Raw genomic sequence first — 21,693 nt, forward strand, 5'->3', positions numbered from 1 at the left:
CTTTCCTGTGACCAATATCCGTAAGTCTATAATGCAGGGTTTGGCGGGACCGACGTTACCACTTTACCGCCATTGCTGATGTCATAATATTCCTTGTGACAGTTGATGTTGCAATGGACACATACACAAGGCCATGTAGCCACGTACATCAAAATTAGTGAAACAATCTACCATACCAAGGTAAGATGTCATTTGTGATATTGTATTACATGGGATAAATGTAAGCAATATTTGGTAATTCATCAAGCAGTAATATTTAAGTAAACAAATCATTATTAGCTTTGGGGTTTTTGGTTGTTAGCCTGTAAAAATAGCACCAACATATAAAATTGTGACACTCAGTTACTGATATTTTCACAAACTTTATACTTTTCCTACTCATTAATTTTTATTTAGCATAATTTTTGCCAATGATTACTTCATTTAACCAAATTATCATATACAGTTTAGTATGCACCGACACAACAAATCCAATGTGTAATGAGCTGTGGTTATCATGTTTTTGCAATATTACAAGTTTCTAGAATGCGATATTTGGCATTTGGCGGACCAAAAACACATAATAAAGATCACAAAATTACAGTATTGCATGTTCAGTCACAATTTTAACATATTCAACCAAGTTACCCTATAGGAACATGCATACATAGTGTCAAAGCAATTGGAAACGCGATTTTTAAGGAAAAAGACTTTTGACCCAAAATGGGCAAAATTGCCTAACAATACAAATATGAAAATTCATCACAATATGAAGACACTCAACTACAGTAGCTCCTGGGTACCAGCACACCAAGTTTCATACTTTGCATACATGTAGTTTTACACCTGTGTGAAGCACAGTATACGTCTTAAGGGAACAACAATGCCGATGTTTTGCGACACTCTACCACATACATATGGTCTGGCACCAGAACAAACTATGTATTGTAACATATTTCGCTTTCTATTGAAAATCTTTCATCATAAACCTCGCATGCAGATGATTTGAGATTAGTGTGTGTCATTTGTGCTGCCAGATTGTGCGTAAATGTCCTTTTTGCCAACTTGCTTGCATTCATGTTTTTAAAATTTAATTGGGTCCGTGTAGAGATATTGAAAGTACTCCTCCTTTGAAACGTCTTCTCGCAACTTGACACTTGGTTATCCCATTATACTAAGGGGATACCCTATTTGGCGATATCTTTTGCTTTGAATGAATTGACCTATGAGCCCTAAGATTACACTTAGGGGTAAATGTTTTACCACAAACTTTGCACTCCTTACTTGAAGCATGGGCCCTGAGATGGCTCTTCCGTTTAAATGCTTTGCCACAATCTTTGCATTCATGTGGTCTGACATTTGAATGCGCCATCATGTGTGTCCGAAGATTGCTCTTTTGTTTAAATGCTGTACCACACTCTTTACATTCGTGTGGTCTGACATTTAAATGTACCAACATGTGTGTCTGGACATTGCTCTTGAGTCGAAATGTTTTACCACACTCTTTGCATTCATGTGGCCTGGCATTTGAGTGTATCATCATGTGGGTCCGAAGAGAGGTCCTGTGGTTGAATGTTTTACCACACTCTTTACATCCATGTGGTCTGGCATTTGAATGTACAATCATGTGTGTCCAAAGAGAGCTCTTGTGACCGAAGCTTTTACCACACTCTTTGCACTTATACAGTTTTACATTTGAATGTGTCGCCATATGTGTTCGAAGATAGTCTTTGAAGTTGAATGTCATGCCACACTCTCTGCATTGGTATGGTCTGGTATTTGAGTGAATAAGCATATGCTTCCGTAGAATTTTCTTGGTAGTGAATGTTTTAAAACACTCTGTGCATTTAAATGGTTTAGCATTTGAGTGGATCGACATATGCGTTTGAAGCAAATGGTCATATCTAAATGTTTTACCACAATCTTTGCATTTATGCTGTCTGGCATTTGAATGTGTAAACATGTGTGTCCGAAGAGAGGTCTTGTAGGTGAATGTTTTACCACACTCTTTGCATTCATGTGGCCTGGCATTTGAGTGTGTCATTTTGTGTGCCTCAAGACAGCTCTTGTAATTGAAGGTTTTACCACACATTGTGCATTCATATGGTCGGATATTTGAATGGGTCAGCGTATGTGTTCGAAGATGGTGTTTGAAGTTAAATGTTTTGCCACACTCTTTGCATACATATTGTCTGTCGTTTGAATGGGTCACCATGTGAGCCCGGAGACTGCTCCGGAATCTAAATGTTTTACCACATTGTTTGCATCCATGTGGCCTGGAATTCGAGTGTGTCAACATGTGTGCCTGAAGAGAGTCCTTGTAGCTGAATGTTTTACCGCACTCTTTGCATTCATGTGGTCTGGTATTTGAGTGTCCCAACATGTGTTTTTGAAGATAGTCTTCGCAGAAGAATGCTTTACCACACTCTTTGCATTCATGTCGTCTGTCAGTTGAATGAGTAACCATGTGTCTGGAAAGAGAGCGTTTGTGCTTGAAGGTTTTACCGCAGTCTTTGCATCCATGTGGCCTGACATGTTTCTGTAGAATGCTCTTGTGGCTAAATCTTTGATTACACTCATTACATTTGAATTGTTTAGCATTGGAGTGGGTCCACATATGTGCCTTGAGAGACTTCTTGTTGGTAAACTTTTCACCACATACTTTGCATTCATGTAGTATGATATTCAAATGCATCAACATGTGTGTCTTTTCACTTGACGTGTGTTTGAATCTCTTCCCACAAACACTGCATTTTTGTGGTTGCACAATTATCATTTCAGTACATATACTTCCATTATGTTCACTTTCATGTTGATCAACACCTGAACGGGTGGATCTGTTCGAGTTCACAACAAATTGCTTGTCCCTTGTGCAAGTTTCCGTGCACTCCGTAAATTCATGCGGTCTGGCCTGTCTGTCATCGCGGAACATATCGTGTGTATCATATTGACCATTCCCATCTAAATTTGTTCCATACTGTGTACAGGAATACAACGCTTCTGTTTGTGAATTTTCATTCACTTTGATAATTTCCTCATACTCATTTTGATTATCTGTATGTCTCCACTTGCTGTTACTGCTATTCACCCATTGCTGTAGATTCTCTGTTTCAGCCTCCGCATGGTTAGACTGGCTCTTTCCTAGGGCACCATACTCTCTGTCTACCATGCGTATCGATTGGTGACTTGTAAAAGCAAGCTCTCGTTGTTGATGTAGCTCGTCTTCTTTGCTTTGCATGCCGGAACTGCTATACTCAAGTTTGATCAATCCGTGTTGGGCAATACTTTGCATGACTACTGAGGCACCTAAGGAAAGAGAGACTGACTAATTTAAGTAATTTAACTTCATAAGGCTGCCTTAACAAAATGGGAGGGGAGGGGGCTGGAGGCAAGCGATTGGAATCTTATTTTTTACAGGTCCCCTCGATACCCCCCAAAATTTTCAAGTCCCCCCTGTCTATATGATGAAAAGTTTTCAAGTCCTTCCCCAATTATCATATAGCCGCATATTTATTAGGAATGCACGCAGAGTAAAAATAAACTTGTATTTCGTAGTTCTGCTCGTAGATGTTCGACACTACCTCTTATCAGTAGGTTGTAGAGCCATATTTGGAAGGTAAGTTCACCATATTGACTCATATTTAAATGCATTGGTGGACTTTTTGGATACCAGTCTAAGCCAACTTGAGTTTATCAAACTATGGCCAGGTTAATGGCGCCTGCTGAAGAGCACACAAAATGATAACCACGAGATAGTATGCAAATTGTGACATCCTGGCTATATTTTGTAAAAGTGTGAAAAACTGAGCACAGTGACCTTCCCAAAAATATATTTCTTAAAAAGTACAATTCATATACGTATACGACACTGCATCAAAACAATAATACAGATAAAATTCACACTAATGAGTTACCTGCCTAACAGAAATATTCACGTGAATTCACATGAGTCAACATAAACACAGGATAGCTGAATACAATCCATGATTCTTTACTGTATTCATCAGTATACGTACTGTTAAGCTAAACCTCAAGCTGCTGCAATAATGCAGTGCGATTTAATACTACTTATAATTTTTTTTTTACAAAATTGACAATACTGAGCAGTGTTCTCCCTAAATAAGGTAACAGGGGCGTGGCGCCCTCTTGTAAATTCCGAGCGCCCCCTTGCCAGAAATGAAAAAGATTTATTTTTTTTTGAAAAATAAAACAATAAAATGTACGGGGAAAAAAATTGACAGTGATTTACAAGCAAAATGCGTGCGTGAGCGTCGATCCTGCAGACTGCAAACGTAATTCTCATCGATCTTGCAAATCTCGCGAGTTTGTGATGTCATCCGAGATCATAAGCCCATGTGCAACTCATCGAAGGCAGCCATATTTGCATGGCTCAGTCCGTAACGTTACGTTAGCCACGGTCCCTCCATAGGGACCGTGCATTATTAGGTAACCGACTTAGCTGAGTAAACATGGCAAGGAGCTTGAGGGTAACCAAGGACAGCAGAGTACACTGAAGTTTTTATAGGAGGTTAGAATTTCGTTTGTGTATTCCTTCCAAAAGCAAAACAACCTAATTTTAGGCTCGGTCGGACTTGTAATATCAGGATGAGAACACGTGAGTGTTATGGTGATAATTTTGCCATCGATGAATAAATGTATGTCTCTAGACTCGCTATGTTTTCGTTTGTAATAAAAGTTATGGAACACGGTTTCAGATCTCTTTTCCTTTGAGTTTTTTGTACGAAAAAAATCTGAAAAAATGCTCCCCAAACCTGAGTGTTATGGTGATAATTTTGACATCGATGAATAAATGTATGTCTCTCGCTACGTTTTCGTTTTCAAAAAATGAAATCTTCATAATTGAAATCAGTGAACTGTAATAAAGGTTATGGTACACTGTCTCAGATCTCCTTTCCTTTGAGTTTTTTATACGAAAAAAATCTGAAAAAAATACTCCCAAGTGCCACAAATAACACCATTTTAATCGCTGTTTTTCAAAAGCTCCAACGGCAGGAGGGGGGACACCCCCTCCTGACCTCCCCCCGCGACCGCTGACGCGGTCGCTTGTGGTGCTTCGCACCACGTCTTCGCCCTCTTATCAAAAAATCCTGGGGAGAACACTGATTACTTGAAGGTTAAAATACTCCACATCAAATGAACATTTTAATCTCAGAAATTTTGGGTGTAATAATGTCAAATTTGTTAGAAGATAAATGATTCAATTTAGTCACACATTTCTTCATTTAAATTAAAGTTTTTACTGTTCAAAGTCTTAATTTTGTGTTATTTTACAATGAGATAAGAAAATTTCATTCACTGCATAAACTTGAAATGAATGGTTTTATATAATTATTTTTAAGTTATGTTCGTGAGAAAAACGGACTTTTCATTGTATATTTGTAGAAAATCAAGCATGGTGACCCTATCTTTTTCTTTAATATGCTGCTGGTATGCAGTGACAGTTACACTGCCCGTTGGCAGTAGAGGGCAGTAGCTGTATTAACTTTGTATTTTGACAATATTTGTGTTTAGTACTCTTAGACACGTGATTATTAAACTACGATTTCTAACACCTAAATCACAGCAGTTTATTCATTTTTGTTTCACACAATCATATTAACTCATGTAGAGCTGTCTGATGCTTCAATATCTCATGCGTAGTGAGGACGAAGTGAGATGGAATATACAAACAAGTTTCATTTAAGGCTAGACTTGTTCGGATTGTGATTTCGTTGTGAAATGAGTGTGACATCATAGTCTAAACAAGACCAGAATTGCTGATCAGTATGGTGGTACAACGACAAAGCCTATACTGTATACCGCCACCTAGAGAGCTCCCTAGTTCTGCTGTTGTTTTCAAGTTACACTCTGACCATTGTCACTTTGCACCTCACCAAATTATTCCTTCCTCTTCAGGGCTCATTTACCTGGATTGTTACACATGCATAAGAAAAGCGGTATGCTCTAGAAAGGAAAAAAAAGATTTGTCGTGGCTTGTAATAGCAAATAAACAACCATCCTCATCATAAAACGTCTTCGGTATAAAACGAAATATATAAATGCCAACATTTTATCAAATGATATCTACACTGCACAAATATGTATAAATATCAACCTACCTTTCTTTGACAGTATATTGTCTCTATATTGCTGACATAATGTATCTGAAACCATCGCGAAGGACGTTACAAGGTCAAGAAGCTGGTCCGAATGTCTTGCAGCTTGACAAATACCTAAACATTCTGCAAGTAACGAACAATATTTAAACTTTCAACTCCTTTAACGCTTAAATAAACACTCATTCAACCCAACGAAGGTTCTTTCCACAGTCATGCAAATGTCTCATATCTGATCGCATGACGTTTTGCAATTTTCGACACTATGATTTTTTATTTGGGTCAATAGACATAGGGCGTATAGGTCTAAAATGATTTTTTACATGCGGCCGCCCAGCCCTACGGCTTATCTGAACATGTAATGTCTTTAGCTGCAGTACGGTAGCTGGAGGTTGTGGCTGGGTATTTGTGTCGGACGGCTGATAGGCCTTACTGTGTTTTGGCACGTCACTGGCCGAACACGGATGCATAAAATAAACACTGCAGTGACTGCATAAACTGATAGGATCGTTGCTGGCTGCAAAGTTATAGCTCTACGGTGAGGCGGTCGGTTATTTTGGGGGTTAACGACCTCGCTCACCAGTAGTTGTTTTGCTATTGGTGAGCGAGGTCGCAAGCAAAACCCAAAATCACCGGCCGCCTCACCGGAGAGCTACAAGCTTGCAGCTGGGACCATTGCATAATATGAACAATACCTTGAACGCTGAGCAGAGCCTCACACGAGCATACCGGTGACTCGTGTAAATCACGGGCGATCTTCATGCATTCAGGAACAATGCTGCTACTGTCCACCATTCCACTGGATTCCATCTTTGAATGTCAAATATCTGATATACGAACACTTCATAGAAACACAGTCACGATGACTGTGATAGAAATGCTTGTATAGAGGCCCTCATCCACACTGCAAATTGTTGAGAATACAATAATACAATAACCATGAACCTTTGACCTACAGCTAGCTGCGTTACTCGACATCACTGAGGGCGCCCTGCGTAAAACTCTTTGTAAAAATCCTTTGTGCGACCATAGAACACAAGCATGAGCAAAGGCTCTGTAAAAGGCCGTTCTCCCTGGCCGTTCTTCAATGGAAATGCATGTAACACCACTTTTGTTGCTATTTCACCCAAACGGACTGTTTGTATGCTCTTCATAAGAATTCCTGGTGCTGGTGATGAGCATCAGGAAGATCTCGCTCGACTTGTAAAACTACGTGTCATCACAGAGTAACATAAACAGAGTCACAACGCTTGCATGCCTTTTGTTCCATGGTCGTCTCGGTAGACTATTGGCTTTTCATATTAAATGAGCTCCAAAGGTGTTAAACTTTTGGAGGCTTTGTTTGTGGTTGATAATTACACGAGATTATGCGAAAAATACGACGAGATGGCATCGTACTGCCAGTCGCGTAGCAACCATAGTTACTTTGTGAGCTCTCAGGCCAGAAACACTGCTTCACGCCAATCAAAACATAACACGGCAGCGGTTTCATAAATATTCTTCCTTGACGCACGTGTAAAAGAGGGTATGACTGACCGTAAACCATTGAGTAAAACCAGACAGTATCGATAAAAGACTTTCAAATTTGGTTCAAACACACTCATTATATATTCATAAAAATATGAGAGGAATTTTTAAAACGGTAAAACTCATTTTCCTGAAGCTCAAAACACTCCCGTTTTCGCCAGCACGTCAATTCTGCTCAGCACCACACGACAACAACAACACAAACTTTGCCGAACATACTTTCGCTTAACAATTGGCGAAAATCCGAAAATTACCGACGGATTCATGGTCGGCACTCTTCGGAAAAGAGAGGTGAGGGCAACTTGAGTCGAGGCGAACATGGATGGGTTACGTAACCGCTTCACGCCTTAAACAATACCCGTTGCCAATGATCACTACACACATACAAGCTGTGTTGACAAAAAGAATACTCAAAATTTCAGCATGACAAACAGATTAGGGTCAGACACGGAAGTTGATATACAGAAGCAGAATAATGATAAACTTGCCACAAGTTACAGCTTATGTCCCTTTAACATAATATAATGAAAGACTGTGATCAGATCGTATATGATAGCGCGAAGATTATTCAGTGAGCAAGGTATAATGAATATTTCTCTAGTCTTTGCTCCTTCACTTTTAGCTTTGCACTCGAAATGGGAAATAAAAACAATGGGAACTTCTCAGAAGTTTATCTATAATCTCTATTTCTACGATACTCATTCAGCACTGAGAACCATTCCTTCATTGTATTCCAGTGCATAATAGCTGGTTTTCCTGAAAGGACAATAATGGCAGTTTGTGCAAGTCATGAATGTTTTGACAACATTTGAAATTCACCCTAAACCCGGAGTCATGTAAAAATACATAGTGTCTATATACATGTATATCTTTCACACCGATCAGAAAACTATTTAGTTCCATATTCAAACAAATTTTTATTGAGCTCTGATTGTTCATTCCGTTGGTGTTCTTAAAGGAGCATAGATGTAGGAAATGGAATGAAATAAATAGAATAAATCGTGTGTTACATACCACGCTTGAGGGCGTGTGCATCTTCTACGTACAAGGATAACGACCTCGAATTTGTCACTTCATGCTGTTTTGTTCTTACAATAGACAGTAGAGGGGGAACTATCAGATGGTTTTACCAGTTTCATTATTTTTTGAAAAGTTAAAGCTACAAGTTTATCTAGTCGACGGTATTAATGACTTCAAAATATATGAAAATTTTGCTGATATAATAACGAAAACCAAGCAACAATTTAAATTCTACTGGGAATAGGAAAGAAGCTTGCTTGAGATCAAGAGATATATAACATATGATTCTCGGGCGTCAATTTTTATAGTCGCGTTCTTTTATCGTAACACATACATACATACATACATACATACATACATACATACATACATACATACATACATACATACATACATACATACATATATACATACATATGTGCATACATACATACATACATACATACATACATACATACATACATACATACATACATACATACATACATACATATATACATACATACACATATGTGCATACACATGTGCATACATATGTGCGTGCGTGCCTGTTTGCGTGCTTGGCGCATTCTGTGCTGTCGCTAAGCCTGTGTCACATGTATGAGGAAAATTAACTTTGTGATTTTCAAAAAAGTTAAAGGATGAAACCTTAACTTCCTCCAAGAGCTTCAGAGTTCATCCGTTGGTAAAATATTGTAAAAATGACGAATATATGTCTCCCAGACGCATTCTACCGTTCCCTATGTACTTCATTAAAAACAATATTGCACGTACACATGATATAGGACTGAAACCAACGTCACATTTTAAACAACCAGTTCGACAAACGCAGACGGGATTGTAATTCATGAAAAAGAACAGTTTACTATATGACACACTCCACAAAACGTGTGATATTATAATCAGCTTAATACGAGTAACATTCTTAGCTAATTGTGCTCGACAGGTAATTTAAAGAACAATAGCTCACAGCGCCCTCGGACAGGCACTATAAATAATCATTACCGCCAATTTTGAATCGCCACTTTCCATCTGCGCCACACATAAACGGTAAGAATTGTCATTAGGGGCTTATACACGAAGTTTGGGCGATACCGTGTCGTATTCGAGTGATGTGTCCGTATTTTGACGAGTTGCGCAGCAACGAGTCAAAATACGGACACATCACGAGAATACGACGCGGTATCGCCCTAACTTCGTGTAATAACCCCTTTATCATACATGCATGCTTTGGTTATGACTTTTCCTACAGACGCTTCGAAATTAGCGACGAAATCAACTTGAAATCGACCTTGCTTCCTCCAGGCTGTACTTATAAAAAGTTGGTTGCTAAGGAGTGATGACAACCGTATCACTTCTTGATATTATTCCGCTATTGGGCCATTCCACTGCAAAGGAGGGTTTATGGAGCACTTTTACAGCAAACAATTTAAATATTACGATGTCGACACAGGTTTTTACAATTTGAAGAAGATTTATCTTTAGTTTAAATGACGGTGGATGTAAAATATAGGCGGAAGTTCACACAATGGGTGTGTTTTCGTGTTTTAATACATAACCTCATCCCTGTGTGAAAGTTATGAGGCCGCCAAAAATTGGGTCAAAATACTCGCGCCACGCTCAAACTCTTATGGAGTATGAACAGCTTAGAGCACAGAGCAAGCAGCTCTACGACATCTATGAATGCACATACAGTGGATATAATACCCGTACCACTACCATTCAGTTTATCTCGAAGAATTATACATGTTCCCAGACGTCAAATATGCCGAATTTACCATCTCAGTAAGCGGATTAGTGAAAACATGAAGTGAGTACACTGTATAAGCTGTAGACTAGTGTCGTAACTCGTTCGTGATTTTGTTGCCGTACGAATAAAAGTACATTTCAAAGGTATTTCCGTCTTCTGCTCGTATATTTTCCTTCCTGACTTGCCTAAATAGAACTAAACTTCCTTTAACAACCGAAGCGAAAGTTGACTTTCCCCAGATGGCACATTGTATCTGAAACCCGCACAGCATCGGTGCCACCGGCCACCAGACACGATCATGACCTGTGAACTGACAGGTACAAATTGGAAATATCATGTGCACCTTCAACCTTGTCTGTCGCGAGTATTTTCAGTGCGGTTGGATTTTCGTGGCTCATTTACGACTGTAAACGATGTAATTCACCGCCCAGATACTTTAAGCTCATCAACAGGAAACTTGTCGTAAACCGATTCTATCATGATGCTCTGTCAACCGATATCTTTACGTGTAATGATACTTCCATGGTGTAATCTTCAGCAGCGTAGATGACACGAAAACACTGCACCGTGCACCGCCACGGGACCGGCCGTGAATTGACAGGTGTCGGCAAATTATACAAATTTTCAATACGTTTGTTTGTATGTTTTTGGTACAACTGTACTTGTGCCTAAGGGCAATGCCCATGAAGTGACTGCAAACAACAAATTTTGACCATATAATCATAATGACGTTTCGGATTGTCATTTGTCTTATTCGCTCAGCTGTTTTATATGTATATACCAACGAAGGTCATGCATACAGCGAAGGTCACGCGTCCGCGTCGCTGTAAGTAGTTCGGTTACAGTGAAAATATAATTCGTATTTTCACTAGTTAAAATATGGGCTCATATCAGTACCGTCTGAACAATAGAAGAATGGCAATACAGGCATAGCATGTATGATAATACCATATATCTTTTGTAACTTTGTAATTTACTCAGCTTCTAAAGTACCTTCAGCATTTAATGCCTTGTCTGTGTTTTCCTTTTGTAGACATCTTCAACCTGATGAAGTCCTACTTTTAGGACGAAACGTTGTATCGAAACTACCAACAGAATATATATATATATATATATATATATATATATATATATATATATATATATATATATATATATATATATTCGAAAATGGTTTGCTTGTCAATGCAGGCAAAGTATAGTGCTCAATGCATTTCTGCAGGGCGGTAATACTGAGAATCTAGGAACTTGTAGTTGTCACTCTACAGGCTGTTTCATGCGCTAAGCAATCATCAGGAGTGAAGGTTTGGCGGCACTTGAACTGTTTATATTGTGTTGCAGGTGGGCATGCATATTCAAATAAGCGGTTGTGCCAATGGCAAGTCAGTTATTACAGAGGGGAATTTGCTGCGGTGTCTGCATTTTGAGAGGAATTCAGCACGTTTGTTGAGGGTTGATTTGCTATCTGAATAAATTATATGGAGTTTTTCTGTTATGCAAAGGTTGCAGCGTTTGGTTTTATTTGAATAGGAGGGAGCTCTGTCGATGATTGACCATTCGATATCGTAGTTTCTGTTGTTGTCTTTGAGTTTCCATATGAATTTTGAGAGCTCTGTGCTATTTCTGTGCTTGGGAGTTTTGAAAGTGTACTTGTGATACGTGTATCTTTGTTTGAAGGTTGAGTCCGTGAGTCCAATGTAGTGTTTCTGATCGTTGCTTGTGGTGACAGTGGCTTTGTATATTACTGAAGAGATGAGACAGTTTCCTGAAAGTGGACAATCGTCTTTTTTGCGGCAGTTGCACCACTTCTCTTGCTCCCTGTCTTTATGTAGTATTTGGTTGTTGTGGGCTTTGATTATACTTCCCATGTTTCTGAGCAACTGTAGCTTACTTTTACGTTGTTTTTATTGAAGAGCTTGTGTAGACGGTGGCCTTCTGGAAAGTGGGTCTTAATCAAGTTCAGGAATGTTCTGCCGATGTTGGTTTTCACTGCCTTGTTGAACGGGGGATGTACCAAATGATTCGTCTGCTATATATATATATATATATATATATATATATATAATATATAATATATATATATATATATATATATATATATATATTATATATATATATATTATGAATTATTTATGCAAAGCCACATATATTGCCTATTTATATCACCCCTTAACATCCCAATAGACATATTCAACATGTATGATACAATACCTATCCACTAGGTATGATTATAGTCAGTTTATCATAGCCGTAGATCGATTATGTAAAATTAATATCAAATTACATGAACAAACTCATTTTATCACATCTACATGGTAGCAAGTGTTATCTTTGAATAATGTGATACATAGCTTATGCCTATGACACCAGTAATCCGCTAAAGTATTTATTGCTGGATTGCCAGTAGCTGAAGTAATCGCGATCGCCCGAGAAAAGATCTGCCCAGTCTGTGTACGTGTCGAAGTAAATCTGAGAAGCAGCCCACATTGCATCATAAGGCAATAAGTACTTAGGCCGATGCGTGTCCCGAGATATCACTATCTCTGATATCGGTTCAAAACATTTTTTATAGCTGTGATAAACATTATTTCAAGCATGACTGAAAATCAAACTTTCTTACCCAGAGGATGTAAGACAAATTTTCAAATCAACAGTCAAAGTTGCAGGGATCATCTCAAGTTCACAGGCATCAATAAGCCATCTTTTCTAAAATTTATGCTTTGACGCCCTCAGCCTTCAAATAGTCAAGATGACGTATAGAACGAAAGTTGTAAATTAATTTTCAGGGTAATGGCAGAGAAGTTAAAAGGAGGCATATATTGCTTCTCAATGAAAGGGAAGAGAACTTAGTCTACTAAATAACAGTCGCTACCATAAATAAGACCCAGCTATTCATATGGAACCAAGGCATTTCAGGCTTCAAAACACTAGCGGCAATACCGATATTTGTGATACTTAGCCTAATCAATGTATCATTCAGAACAGGTATATGTCCCTTTTGAAAGTTGGTAAGACTGAAACAGGCTAATTGCAAGTCCGGTACATATATAATTGATAGCAAGTTTCATGATAGAATGCCATGCGGATAACTAATAATCCATTGCCAGTTTGTACAATCACTCTGACATACTTATCTACATCAGAATAAGCCTTTCAATGACACAATGATGCCTTTCCGTTTTTTACTCTCCAACATAAGCATGATTTGTATCTGTGTACACCATAAGCGTCGTCTGAGACCTGAGGCAACAGCAGTGTTCAAATAACAGGGAAGAAGATCGTTTTTCAGATTATTACACCGATCAGGAAGTTCGCTATTACAAATCTGCCACCGTTTCATGTCCTATGCATTTTTAATTCTGTCTAGACAGGCATCAGACATATCATGAACCGGATTTCTAGGCGTTTTCTGATTTGGATGTTAGACAAGAAATAACACGTAACCTTGTCGAACGAGGACATGTCACTGTCTTGTAGAAGAATGATATCTTTTTTGAACTCGTCATCGTGGCCAAACTTTTATGAGAAAGGAAGACATCCGTGTAAATGTCATATAATCTTGATCGAAATGATATCTTTATATTACAAGGAACTCGCAAGTTAACATTCGTGCGGGTTTGCTAACATCTGCCTTCGATAAAATGCTTTGACAGATTACAAATCCAGCCAAAGAACAGAAATGTTAAGATAGTAAAGCGAGGATTGTATGTAACTCATTAGGAATGTATTTACTATTGTGAAACATTATTCTGGCAAATGTGACAACCGCTGCGAAGTTGAAATGGCGAAATATTGAGGAAGCTATTGATTTTCTCCTGAATGTGGAGCCACAATGGGACAATATGGAGAACATGACATAATTACATGACTCATATATCGAACTTCGCTCGCCCTTTACAATCATTACTATCATGTTGATGTTGTAGCGGGCTGCGTAGTCATTTTTCGACTGATTGCCACCAGGAACTACTTTCGACCTGACAACTTCAGAATTTAAATCGTATTTAAATTAGTACATTGGAGGCAGAAGACCATTTGTCATACATACCATTGCGTTGGGTATAACATATACTTGTGACAAAGCCACGATTATAGACAGGTAATCGGATTTATATACATGCAGTTGTAATTTTCATATTTTCAGGTGTAGACCGCACTCTCCGGCGAATAGAGCTCCATTTATTGGTGTTTTAGAAGGGGGGTCACAACATTGTTCTGCCTCTTTAGGGTCTCACCGCCAAACAAGCAGCCGGCAGTTTGGTTTTCCAAACAATTTTATCCTCCCTTCTCCACCCAATCAACCTCCATTTCTAGACATAAGTTGGTGGTGGCGTTTTTGAGGCTCACACCTTTTTGGTGGATTAATATGTGCCTCTTCTCCAGTGTTTTATTATTTTGTAATTTTTTTCCTCACCAGTTGACCTTTGACGTGTGCCCTGCTCTGACTGAGGCTGTTCTGTAGTTTTCCTCTCAATTCCAGGAACGGGGAGGAATTTTTCACGCTCTTCCTTTTTTCACATTTCATTAAAACGTCAAGGATACTTGGCATTTCACTTCATGTCATTATTGCTTGGTGCTTTTTTGTCTTCCACAAAAAGAGCAAAATGTCCAAAAGTGGTTAAGTTAAATTCAGGGATATAAATATTATTGTTCCATACCACCATTGTTTGATTTTGTACTCGTCTTTAGCTTTCACTACGCAGAGGAGGGACGGATGTATCACGTGGGTCTTTTTATTTTTATCTTTGTGTTACACATTTTCACGAAAATCCTGAACACAGACGCATAGGGAGAGGTAGAGACAGAAACAGGCACCCACATACACACACGGCCACAGACACGGACACAGACACACAAACATACACACGACTAACTTACTGTTTGTACAAAACCAAAAATATCACTGTACAAGAGCGGGATGATTTCGCCAAGTTGGTTGATCGCTAATTTGTCTGGTACCATAGATTATGATACGATGAAGAAAGAGGAATTAATTATAATCTGTAATTTAAATTCCTTAAATAAAGTGTTGTTCTATTAGTGGGGGTTGTTACCGTCGCTAATTGTTGATTGGCCAATCGTTTCTGAAAACGTCGATCATCATACGCTTAATTTCGAACAGGATGCGTTCCAATTACTGACAAGGCTTATTTACCAATGGCTTTGCATGCAGATCTTCATATAAACAGAATGGACGTTCGACTCAGTCTCTCACCACAAGGCTAGATTCTGTTTTGGTGGGAATTACGAGGAGGGTTTACGAGACACAAACTTGTGTGTTTTGTCTGTTTTTCTTGACCTTTTTGGCAGTTTTTTTGGTGAATCAAAGGTCGAAGAAATTCCAAGTAGACGTATAGATCTATTGTGTAATGTTGGCCAAACAAAGTTATGTATGAAGCTGTAACGCATCTCAAAGATTTATCCAAATTCATGTTACCAAGTACAAGGATATCACACGTAATGTATATTGAAAAATATCCAATGTCGCTAACAAATGACTGCAATTCCGTTTTCACCATTAACACTGGATATCACACACGGGTCACGCTGACCGTTGAAGAATACCATATTTTCCAGATTTTTAGGACCACAACGAGAAAAGGTAGAACGCGCCTCGGGGACAGATTTTCGGACTCTCTAATTTCTACAACTCTCGTCTGATCTATCACTCTTAGGGGGCTCATTTTAAAGCTCTTGGAGACAGAAACACTTTCATCGTCTTAGTTTTTTAAATATCCAAAATTTATATTTTCATAGAGTTAACACAGGGATGGCGGCCATTTTGAATTTCAAAGTATCACAAAATTTTCTGTATTTGTTCCTCTAGTTCCGAGCATTGGTACGGTGACCACCGAAATTTATTTTTGATATCATAAGTGAATGATTATCAAGACATTCTGAGCAGAAGTTTAAGTCTTTCTCTTTAGAGGCGTATACTGCTTTTAACCTTGATCACACAAAAAATAGGCTTTAAATTATATCTTTAATAAGCCGTTTCTAAAATGTGGCCAGTCTCTGCGAACTTGACTCCTTAATAGAAGGTGCCATGTTCGGTAATTTTGACAACATGCAAGCAAATACGGCATCGTACCCATGATAGTTGAAGCATGAACTTGGCGAAGTGAATTCATTACCTTGCATCTTGAACCCCCTCTGTAAGCAAAAGTTTAAAAGTGCAAAGATCGAAGTAAAGAGTAATGACGTATACTTCCCACAAAGATGATAAATTGCTGAAATAGTTTATTGGAAGCTGATTCAAAGTGACGAAATGTGTACAGGAGTTGAACATTCTCAGTACAAAAATGTCAACAAATGAAAAGCCCTGCTACTGATATCTGATGACAGTCTATTATAGCGACAAAATTAACACCACCACCTCAATATTACATTTAAACATTGGTTACATATGATGACTATCACTTTTGAATCCCAGTTTCGTCAACTTTTCCTATTATTTGTTTGGCTCTTCAGATTGTTCGGCCATTTCTCCAAACACCATGTCGATTAATTCCTGCTTCATTTCTCTTCCTTCAATTTCTTGAATTTCTTCTTTCAGCTCATCTCTGTCAAAATGATGGAATATATATTCTGTTCTAGAACTAAATGTCTATTTGTTGGAGTACATGAAAAAGTCTACAAGGTTCAACTTTGTCTATCATAACATCCACTGGGCAGTGAATTCACTAATACAGCGAACAATACCATAATCCTGTTAAGTACTAATTGTACCAATCGTCGTGTATGTGATTTATATCAACTTCATTTATAGTGATTAAATATTATGCTTGAAAAAAATTATGTACTTACATAACCTCATTTATTATTCCCTCGCGTTTGTCTTCCAATTTATTCACAGGCCTTCTTCTTCTTCTTCTACTGACACCTTCGGAGTCGCTTATCATGAGACTCATCACCAGAGCCAAACACAAAAGTAATGCCAATCTGGTCCTCATCATCACGAAATATTCTTCAATCAACAGTTAACCAAATAAATCTAATCAGAGACAGGGAAAGCAATATATGAATGTGCAGTATTTTAGTTCAATGTTCAAAATACCTTTGTCACTATCATAAACTGGTAAAACTTTTGCATGGTTTTCATAACAATGCTAATCAAGGCACTTTGTATAAACGAATATTACTATTGAGGAAACTAAGCCTTCGATGCAGCTGAAGCAATAGACAACACATGCAAACAGATGCTTGTGCATTGTTCTATACTTTATCGCCGATTTTCGATTGTCACATCTGCGAACGGAAATGATTTAAGGCACTAGAATCGATCGAAACTTTCCTGGCTACGACCCATGCTTCTTATTTCCGAAATATAAAGGACCAAATCACCTAAGCATGATTGTGCATTTCTCCACAAGCAAAAATTCAAGACCATGTTCCTAGATTGACATCCAACTTTAAGAATACAATATATGGGCAATGGACGAATGACCCATGACGATATGATAAAATCAAAATTTAGGACGACGTCGCCATTGAAGAGCTACTGAGTGCCTTGTGGTATGGAGACCACACCCAGAATTCCTTGCTGACACCATTATTACAAAACAGTGTTGATACAGCTAGTGTTGCCAATACATGTTCAAGTAGTCGGCATGCATGACAATGAAATGAATAGAAAAACAAATTTTAGAACTTCTTACACTCTCTGGCGAAGATATTTCCGAACTATTTTATCGCTACAAACGACCCAAGACAAAAGCATGTTTATAAAAGAAATATATAAAAGATAGCTTTACAAACTTTAAACTATATTGATTTCGGGATAAAACATCTATGATCGCTCTAAATATGAACATCTGATCTCATTAAAGTTCAGATTAAAGATTTTGGAAGGTTATGAATTTGCCCGAAATCAAGAGGAACAATTGTCTTTAACATTAAACATTAAACATGAACATATTTAAGCTGTTTCAGTACAGTATAATTAAGGTCATGCTAAGCTATCGAAACGTAACACACGAACTATCAGCAACAGTTACTACCAACATCAAGTTATGACCAAGTGATTACAGAACGCAATGAAGATTGTATTAAAATAATGCATACTCAGGAAAGATGAACAAGGTTTGGAAAGATAAGAATAAATAAATCCTGACAATGAAACTTAGACGGAGTTAACATCAAGAAAGCTGATCATTTCTTTACTCCTTCCATATTCTACTCACTTAACACTTCAATAAGTACTGGTTTGCTAATTTAACAAGTCACTCACCGATTTCTGTGTCCGTCTGAACTTCACGAGCTGAGAAGCTGCACTGTGAGATTTTGCCTTGAACCTCTGAACTTGTATGCCGCTTATTGTCAAGATGAAGGACGCACTGGGTTCCTTATATAATACTCCATTTTAGACCAATGAATATTGTCCATTGATATTGACTGATTCGTTGATTTGCATACTCAGACAATACTTATTAATACTCTTTGCATATAGAAAGCATTTTTTCAGAAAATTGCATGCCGAATCTTGTCTTTTTGATACTAAGATCTTGTCATTTTGCCAGGAACACTCTTTGCATGTAGATACCGATATGGAGCCATACTGGCAGAGCCATGCGAAAGACGCTCTGTTGAAACTTTCAAAATTCCACCTGATTGTACAACTTTTCTCAGTCTAGAAAAGGCAGAACTTTAGTATAAACAACTGTGTCTTCTCTCCTTAATCATGGGAATTGATTTAGAGCAATACAGATATACGGACTTTGATATTTGTGTGAATTCCCGCATTACAGTAGATGAAGTAATTCGAAGTCCGCAAAGTTTAAAACCTGGAATATCACCAGGTCCAGACGGCACTCCTGGTGAATTTTATCGTTTTTCTGCAGACGTCGGTAGACACTTTTGGTTGAGTTATTTCATTATATTTTTGATGGATTCTGGCAGTTTTCCTGTTGAATGTTCCAGCGCTATCGTAGTTCCATTGTTTAAAAAGGACAAAGAGACGATGTAAATAACTATAGAGGTATATCCTTGTTAAAATAACTTGGTAAAATTTTTACTTCTATCTTTAATGCTAAATTTACAAAATGGTCAGATTCAATGAACACTGTATCCGCAAAGGGACATAGCACAATTGATAACATTTTTATTTTGCATGCAACTATCCAGAAATATTTGAGTGTAAGACGTGAAAAGTTCTACTGTCTATCCATCGATTTCTAAAAGCTTTTGACTGGGTAAAGCACACATTATTTTTATACAAACTAATGTCTCTTGGTGTGAAAAGAAAATTGTACACAATACTTCACTCTATGTACAACAGTGTAAAAGCTTGTGTCCAATCACGAAATGATATTTCTCAATATTTTAATTGTCCTAATGGTGTGCACCAGGGCTGTATTCGAATTCCGTTGTTATTCTCTTTTTTCATTGAAGAACTAAATACAATGTTAGCAAATGCAGGTCATATTGATATACAGCTCACAGGAATTGTATGATATTTTTCTGTCTGTTATGTCTGCGGACTTAGTCAGAAATCTACAACAACTTGTAAATGTTCTCTTTAAATTTTGTAACAAATGGAATATGAAAGTAAACCTTGATAAAACAAAAATAGTCATTTTTCGCAAGGGAGGTCACAGGTCTCGTCATGAATGTCATGAATGAATGTGTATAATTATGAATGATATTTTGACAGTTTCTATAGGATTGAAAATTTTCATTTTAACTTGTCGATGCAATGATTACACCAATTTTGTGTTTTGTGAAATTAGGGGATATCAGGTTTATGACTGTCTGGAAAGAATCCAGAGAAGATGGTGTACAAGATTAATGTGTGTTCAAAGTCACACAACTAGTGAGGCAGTAATTGGTGAATGTGGACATTTGCCTATTTTCGTTTTCACAATAAAACGCTGTGTAAAATACTGGCTGAAATGCCAGGTGACAGAATACCAAAACAAGCATACTTAAATATGTTGAATATTACAGTCGAGTATAGGTAGGTGCGAATATTGTTTTTTGAGTTATTCTAAATTGCCATTGTTGTTTACACACATCTGACACTCGTGACACGAATTCCAGCAAAAACTGATACTTATCACCCATCTCCTGGAATATTAAGGCATACCCAAAGGAAAACGAAACATTTTTCAGGGACGTAACCCGGTGTGCCTGCCCATACTATCCAGTCTATAGAACATATTTAAGCCTTTACTCGGTTTCGCTGTGGAATTTGACCATTAGCTATTGAAGAGGGGCGAAGAGAAAATATTGACTTACGAGACAGACTTTGTACATTATGCTATCTTAGGGAAGTTGAGGATGAGTTCCATTTTCGTTTGGTATGCTCGTTTTATAGAGAACTGAGGACAGGAATACTTACCAGTGTATTTACCAGTGTATTTTAAGACAGAAGCGAATATTCTTGAATTCACAAGACTTGTGCAGACAAAACTATACTCATAATCTCTGTAAATGTATTTTCAAAGCTTTTTCCAAGAGGAAGACAGTGCATGCTGAATAGTGTGTTGCTACATTTATGTATGACTTCAACTTATTGTATATATGATTTTTCCGAAACTTGTATATGGGCAAGAAGCGTTTGAACGCAATAAACTATTACAATGTTCTTTGAACATAGCAAACATTTGTTTAGGACATTGCATTCCAAATCTTGTCCTTTTGTCTAAAAGATCGAATGACCAAAATTATCTATCATTCATACTTTTACAATTGACAACGATATCTTAGCATAACATAGACACTTTGCACAACAAAGACATCACTTGGGACAAAGAGGCATAATAATAACAATAATCAAACTATAGAACAGAAACAAAAGAGCGAATAATAATAGCTCCAACTGTCATGAAATAAAGGCATACATGCCATCCATTATTTGGGCAAATGGAACGCCATGGAACGCTGTTGATATCATAAATGCATACAAGAATAAATGTTATCAATTGGAATTTCAGAGCATGATTCCGATTTTCTAAATCCAAGGCATTACACTTGCGTTATTAGGCATTGAGATGGTTATTGAGATGGCGATTTAAGGCATTTGCAGTATCGCCATTGACATACAGTTGATCATTTTAGGCATTTGCAATACCTTTGTTCTCATTCTCATAAATTGTATAGACAATATAAGGCGGACTATCGAATGCAGTTAGCGTATTTCGGATATGGCCACATGTAAAATATTGTAAGCATTTTATCCGTTATGTCCGTTTGACTGATATATAAGGTATTTATTTCGCCGTAGCAAGATTTATTTAAAACTTTATAGGGTTTTAATCGTATCTTTACTATATTAGTCATTAAACAGGCTAACCCAGAAGT

The 21,693-nt window shown here is 37.7% G+C and overlaps 1 protein-coding gene and 1 long non-coding RNA gene across 2 annotated transcripts; both read right to left on the bottom strand.

Moving 5' to 3' along the window:
- Nucleotides 1-219: 219 nt before the first annotated feature.
- On the bottom strand, nt 220-7,038 carry LOC139125046 (zinc finger protein 14-like). The gene is made up of 3 exons (XM_070691158.1): nt 6,791-7,038; nt 6,099-6,221; nt 220-3,285 (listed from the first exon to the last, which is right to left on the bottom strand). The coding sequence occupies exons 1-3, from the start codon at nt 6,903-6,905 to the stop codon at nt 1,154-1,156; spliced, it is 2,370 nt and encodes a 789-aa protein (XP_070547259.1). The 5' UTR covers nt 6,906-7,038; the 3' UTR covers nt 220-1,153.
- A 9,577-nt stretch (nt 7,039-16,615) lies between these two features.
- Nucleotides 16,616-18,763, bottom strand: LOC139125033 (uncharacterized). The gene is made up of 3 exons (XR_011550131.1): nt 18,623-18,763; nt 17,200-17,386; nt 16,616-16,955 (listed from the first exon to the last, which is right to left on the bottom strand). It is a non-coding gene; the product is annotated as an uncharacterized lncRNA (long non-coding RNA).
- Between the last annotated feature and the right edge of the window lie 2,930 nt (nt 18,764-21,693).

The sequence above is a fragment of the Ptychodera flava genome (genome assembly GCF_041260155.1).
Source record: "Ptychodera flava strain L36383 chromosome 23 unlocalized genomic scaffold, AS_Pfla_20210202 Scaffold_24__1_contigs__length_23054250_pilon, whole genome shotgun sequence".
NCBI lineage: Eukaryota > Metazoa > Hemichordata > Enteropneusta > Ptychoderidae > Ptychodera > Ptychodera flava.

Bases quoted from the DNA above. Each gene is read 5' to 3' on its own strand.
- LOC139125046 (XM_070691158.1), bottom strand. From the start codon at position 6,905: ATGGAATCCAGTGGAATGGTGGACAGTAGCAGCATTGTTCCTGAATGC. The intron at 6,222-6,790 runs GTATTGTTCATA...CGTTACTTGCAG, and splicing joins GGCTCTGCTCAGCGTTCAAG to AATGTTTAGGTATTTGTCAA. The intron at 3,286-6,098 runs GTAGGTTGATAT...CTCTTTCCTTAG, and splicing joins CAATATACTGTCAAAGAAAG to GTGCCTCAGTAGTCATGCAA.